The following is a 6,000-nucleotide window of genomic DNA, read 5'->3' as shown; positions in this document are numbered from 1 at the left end:
CTATATTCTGTACCATAAAACCAACTTCAACACATTTCAATGAATTACAAAAAATTCTGTAGCTCACATTATACTTGGTGCTGCAAAACTATATGTTCTCCTCCTAAGATCAACAGTAAGACAATGTATGCATGCCCTCACGGCCCCACACCCCCACACTAGCAGGTGGTACGGAAGGTTTGAATTCAAGGCCTCACACCTTGCTGAGCCTTGCCTCCAGCCCTGTTTTGCACTGGTTATTTCTAGGATAGGGTCCCCCTTCCTGCTGGGGCCAGCCTGGGGTGTGATCACCTACTAAAGGCATCCCAGCTGCACTGGGATCACACGGGCACCCATCTAGCCTCCTCAGGGAGACGGGCTTGCAGGTTTTTCTGCCTAGACTGGCCTGGAACCGAGATCCTCCCAATCCCAGCCTCCAATGTAGCTTGGGGTGACAAGGGCATAACTTTGCCCAGCTAGGAGTTGAGAAAGTCTCCCAGGCTGGCCTCAAGCCACAATCCTCCATTCTCAACTAAGATTAAGCCACTGGCATCCTGCTGTTCACTCTTACTTAATATCACACCTGCCCAGTAAGGCAAGAACAAGGATAAGGATAAGAAAAAGGACACTGATTGGAAAGAATTGAAACTGTCCCTATCTGCAGATTCCATGATGGCCTAGAGAATCTAACCTAAGGGATTCTTTTTTTAAAAAAAAACTTTCCTTTAAAACAAATAAACAAAAAAAAACCCACTTCCTGAAACCCTGCTTGACAAGACACCAGATGACACTGAGTCATTAGAAAAATGCAAACTAAAACCTCTGAAGGCCATTAACCACCTATTAGAATGACTAAAATCAAAAGGACGAGGATGCTAAATGCTGGCCAGGGTGCAGGGTGGTTGGAACGAAAGGGTACAGCCACGTGGAAAAACACTTATCCTAACTACCAGCAGTCCGCTTCCGAATGTTTTGTCACGAATTGGAAACACATGTTCACACACGAGGTTAGGCATGAACTCTTAGCTGTGGCTAGAAGGACGCTCACCCCAAACCGGAAGCACAACTCAGAGATTCAGCAACCAGAAATTAATAAACGTTTGCACATCCGCACCACGGAATACTATTTAACAATGGCAAAGGAGGGGGTGCGGCCACATGGAACACATGGGTGCATCTCAGATGCGTTCTGTGGTGTGAACGAAGCGTTTACGCTTCTATTTATTTTACCTTCGGGGGGGAAAAGACAAAGTGATAGAGAAAAGAAAACAAATCCGTGGGCGCCTGTGGCAAATCATTTCTGGGCAGTCCACAGGCCCCCGTTAGCCCATCCCTGACTCTCCTCCATTTTCCAGGCGGCTACCCCTCCTCCCGCACTGGAGGATCCTCCCTGAAGTCTGCTCGGATTCGCACCCGCCGCGCGCAGCGTGGCGCGGCCCGGGCGGGGTCCTCTCCAGCGGTCTCTGTTGCCGGGCTCGCGCCTCCCTGGGTGCTGCGCGTGTGAACAGATGTGTAGTGTGGCGGCCACCTTGCCCAGAGACGCCCGAGCGCCCAGCGCTGCCTGACCCTGAGGGTCGATGGGGGGGAGGAGGAGGGTGCGGGCCCGGGGACGCGCCGGCCCGTTTCACTGGCGGCCGCCCCCAGGGAACCGCCGGCGGGGCGCACGGGCCGTGTCGGGGTGCGCCGGGGGCGGGGGCAGAGGGGCAGGCTCCGCGCGCGCACGGTCTGGCACGGATGCACTTCCACTTCGCAATCGTGCCGATCTCCTCTGCGGGAAGGAGGGCGAGCGGGGAGCCGGGGAGCGGGCGGAAGGTGGGAACCGGGGTGCGGCGGCCCCGCCCAGACCCACACGGGGTGGGGGTTGGTTCCCATAGGGATCGCGGGGCCCGCCCGCCGCGCTCCGAGCGGCCCTCGGGGTCCGACGCGGTGAGTCCCCGGACTCGGGGGGTCCCGGGATCCCGGAGTCCTCCCGCCTCGGGGCGCCTGCCGGGACGCGGGGCGGGGAGAAGGCCGGATAAGCTGCGGGAGAGGCGGCCCCGCGCCTCGGAGGACGCCGAGGACGCGGGGCGATCCCCGCCGCCGCCCCTCGGGAGGCGCGGAAATGACACCCGAAATTAGAACCGGGGAAGCCCTTAGCGGTTCGCGAACTCCAGCCGGCTCAAGTGTCGGAGATCGGATGAACAAGAGCGTTACAAAGACGGAGGAGCCCGCGGAGGCCGGCTGGGGGACGGTGCTGAACGCACAGGCGGTCAATCGGGCCACTCCGGGGTGGAGGTCGTTTCTGAGGGCCACGGCCGGGCCGGGGTTTGGGGGGTCGGGGGGGGTCCTAATTCTCTAACACGTTCCTCTGCCCTGAGCTAGGTCCCTGGCTCACCCCCGGCCGGCTTGGAGCGCCGGGGCCGTCTATCCGGGCCCGAATTTCCTAAGAGCGGCGTGGAAAGACGATGTGAAACGCCGTTCCCCGGGGATGGAGAAGTATGAGAAAATCGGGAAAATTGGAGAGGGGTCCTATGGCGTTGTTTTCAAATGCAGAAACCGAGACACGGGCCAGCTCGTGGCCATCAAGAGGTTTCTGGAATCCGAAGATGACCCTGTCATAAAGAAAATCGCCCTCCGGGAAATCCGCATGCTCAAGGTAATGGAGCCCCTGCCCCCCTTTTTTTTCTTAAAGTGAATTTTCAGGGGTTAAGATAGAGTGAGTCATCCAGGTTGTCTTAGGTGATGGTGTTGGGCTTGTGAGTACCCCACGCGCGCGGGTGCTCGTGTGTCCTGGGCTTGAACCCGGGGTGTAGGTAGGTGTTATCCCTGAGCGTTTTTGCTCAAAGGAGGTGCTTTTCCACTTGGGCCACAGTTCCACTTCCAGTTTTTTTTGGGGGGGGTGGTTAATTGAAGAGAAGAGTGTTGTTTATGGACTTTGCCTGCCCAGGCTGACTTCAAACCACAATCCTCAGCTCTCAGCTTTCTGAGTAGCTAGGATTACAGGCACAGTTCACTGGCTCCCAACTACATCTCTTTTTAAAAAGATTTTTATTAGTACACATTAGTTGAACGGGGGTGTTTCACTGTGATATTTCCACCCAATCGACACATCAGCCCCCACCCCTCCCATGGTACCCTTCCTTCTTTGCCTTGTGTCTTCAGTGACAATGGATGTCCCAGGCCTAGTAAGTCCATATGAAGGAAGCAAGAAGCCAGGATGAAGATGAAGGGTAGGTCAGATGGTACTTATTTTAGAGGTGCTGTGGAGTATTTTATTTTTCTACCCAGTAGCTTCGCTCCCTTATCATCTGTAGACCTAGATTGTCAAGAGTCACAAGGCTTTGGTAGTACAGGAAATTAAAACAATTTAATTTTTCTTGCATCCTTAAACTTCTAGGGTATTTTCTACTGGCATTCACTGTCCATTAAAGTAAATAATTAGCCAGGCACCAGTGGCTCACACCTGTACTCTTAGCTACTCCAGAGGCTCAGATCGAGAGAATCTCTACTCAAAGCCAACCAGGGCAGACAATTAGTTATCTCCAAATAAGCAGCAAAAAGCCAGAAGTGGAGATGTGGCCCAAGTGATGAGTGTCAACCATGATAAAAAAAAAAAATCTGAAATCTCCAGGCCTCGAGTTCTTGAAGAAGTCATTCACTGTTATCACACCATTCAAAGTTTTTGCTTCTCATGATACTTCTATGGTGGAGTATCATGTCTTGTCTGTCTTCTCAAAAAAGTGAAATGTGCCTCACAAGAGGAAAATATTTTATTTCTTCTCATGGGAAGAGGTTTCTCTGAGTTTCTGGAAAAGACAGAAGTCACAGTGTGGGCATGGCAGGTAGGACACCATGGAGGTTGGTGCTGGTGCAGATGCTGTGGCCTGCTCTCCAGCCCTGTGTAACTACAGTCCCAGGAAAGAGTGTCTCAGTGATGTGGCACATAAACAACCAGGGATCCACTCTTACTCTTGTGTCTCCATCTTTTCTGTGTCTTTCTAAAACTCTTCTTGCATGGATTGAGTGTGGGAGTCATTTCTATTCTCACTGATAGGAAGTAGCAAACTTTATTGGCTAAATTAAAGTGGGGCAGGGTGGGGGGGATAACAGGACAACTTTTCTCTTTGGTTTGAGATGCTCTTAACCAGCAGGGTGTTACCAATGCTGAGAAGATGCCTGCCAGGAGCCCAGTTCAGGGCTTCTAGTGAAGAGCTAGCCGACAGCTAGCCAGCACCTGGCCCACGCTGCCTGGTCCCCTTACAGAGGGAGAAGTTGTCCTTCCTACCCTCTCTTGGGGGTTGGTGGGCACCTTCATTTTCTCAGGTTTTCCCTAGTGGAGTAGTAGTAGTAGTAGTAGTATTTGTTGTTGTTGTTGTCCTGAGGACTGAACCCAGATAGAAGGAAACCTCTACCACTGAGCTGTCCCCCCCAGCCCAGTAACTGCCCTTTAAAGGGCTCATATACTTTGAAGAAAAGAACATTGTCCTCTAGACAAGAGGAATTCTGTTTCTAACTCTGAGAGTCACCTGTAACTGTCCTCTCAAATCTTACCACATTTTTTTGAACCAAGAACCTGATAAATATTAGTGAGTAGTACATAGAGAAACTTTGTGTACCGTGTGTGTGTGTGTGTGTGTGTCTGTGTGTGTCTGTGTGTCTGTGTCTGTGTCTGTGTGTCTGTCTGTCTGTACTGGGGCTTGAATTCAGGACCTGAGTGCTCTCCCTTAGCTTTTTTGTTCAAGGCTGATATTCCAGCACTTGAACCATAGTTCCACTTCTGAATTTTTGCTGGTCAATTCGAAATAAGAGTCTGGCTTCTAACCTTAATCCGGAGATCTCAGCTTCCTGAGTCGCTAGGATTATAAGCATAAACTATAATATCTTCACTTTTATTTCATCATTACTATGTTTGCAAGTGTTGTTCTCAAAATCATGTTCTTCCAGGATGGGGACCTTGCCTATATTTCTGTGTCCCCGAATTCTCTTTAGCCCATTCTAAGCCTCTAATAAAGGTAATTTCTGGATTTTTAAAAAAGTTAGCAAAATAAACTCTTAGGAAAATGAATGTTGCCAGTAAATTAAGACACGAGACATGCAGTGGTACTGACTTTCCAAGTGAGGTGCATACTATAAACACCCCTGAGTCAGGTGACATGGTGCGTGCACTATCGGTGTTGGTCCCTTCAGTCCTAACTTGAGAACTCTTCAAAGTTCATCGTAGGTATATGCTGGAAAAGTGAATTGAGGGAATACTACAGGAGCTCACAGCTTCTTCATTTATTTACTCAGGAAATAAGTACTGAGTTCTAGCTGTGCCTACCATGGTGACTAGGTTTTAAATATTTTTATTACTATCAACCCATTGTATAAGGGCGGCAATCATTTTGATAGGTCCATATATCTATGTACCTTGATTGGACTCACCTTGTCTGTCTAACTCCCCTCTCCTTCCCAAACCAATCTCAACTAGCCTATGGTTCCATAAACCCTTGTTTATACAGAGATGTATGCCCTGCCTTTCAGAAGCTCGGCTCTTGGAAGTGAGATGTTGTGAACTTCTCCTTGACCACCACTGTTGATATCCCTGGTTCCTAATGGGCAGAGCCGGGGACACTGGCCTTGTGTGCCGGGGCCTGGCAAGAGCACTCCCAGTGCCACTGACTTATAGAAAGAAGTGTCAGGAGGTGTGGTTCAGCTGAAGTAGCAGAAGTGAGCAGCTCAGTGTGTTGAGGGAGAACAACCCTGAAGTCTTGGCCAAGCTGCCTGGTGGGTTCTAACAAGCCAGAGAGGGAGGGAAGGAAGCCAGGGTCCAGGAGGAGGGGTGGGAAAAGCACAGGTCTCATCTGAAAGAAGGCATGCGCAGTATAGTTTTTGCCTTCCATCTGGGTTGTACTGGGCCTGGGGCCTGACTCCATGTCAGAATGGGTGAGCACAGGAGACTGGTAAGACCCCGCAGGTATGCCAGAGCCTCTCCAAGCTGGAATTCAAGGCACAGCTCGGTGCCCCTGGCAAGGAGGATACTGAATTGTGAGGGAGGTACTG

General features: G+C 51.0%; 1 protein-coding gene across 3 annotated transcripts in view; it reads left to right on the top strand.

Annotated features, from left to right (window-relative positions):
• The first annotated feature begins 1,703 nt into the window (after positions 1–1,703).
• The window catches only part of Cdkl1 (cyclin dependent kinase like 1), a 56,567-nt gene continuing 52,270 nt past the window's right edge, over positions 1,704–6,000 (top strand). The window contains exons 1-2 of one of the 3 annotated variants that reach the window (XM_070027817.1): positions 1,704–1,791; positions 2,341–2,614. In XM_070027817.1, coding sequence (XP_069883918.1) covers positions 2,447–2,614 — 168 coding nt within the window. In that variant the 5' untranslated portion in view covers positions 1,704–1,791; positions 2,341–2,446. The other 2 variants (XM_070027826.1, XM_070027808.1) reach the window with 2 other exon arrangements.

The sequence above is a fragment of the Dipodomys merriami genome, unplaced genomic scaffold (genome assembly GCF_024711535.1).
Source record: "Dipodomys merriami isolate MVZ:Mamm:240054 unplaced genomic scaffold, mDipMer1.0.p SCAF_1, whole genome shotgun sequence".
NCBI classification, from domain to species: domain Eukaryota; kingdom Metazoa; phylum Chordata; class Mammalia; order Rodentia; family Heteromyidae; genus Dipodomys; species Dipodomys merriami.
The sequence above is the reverse complement of the archived record's forward strand: the minus strand, read 5'-3'. Positions and strand labels throughout refer to the sequence as shown.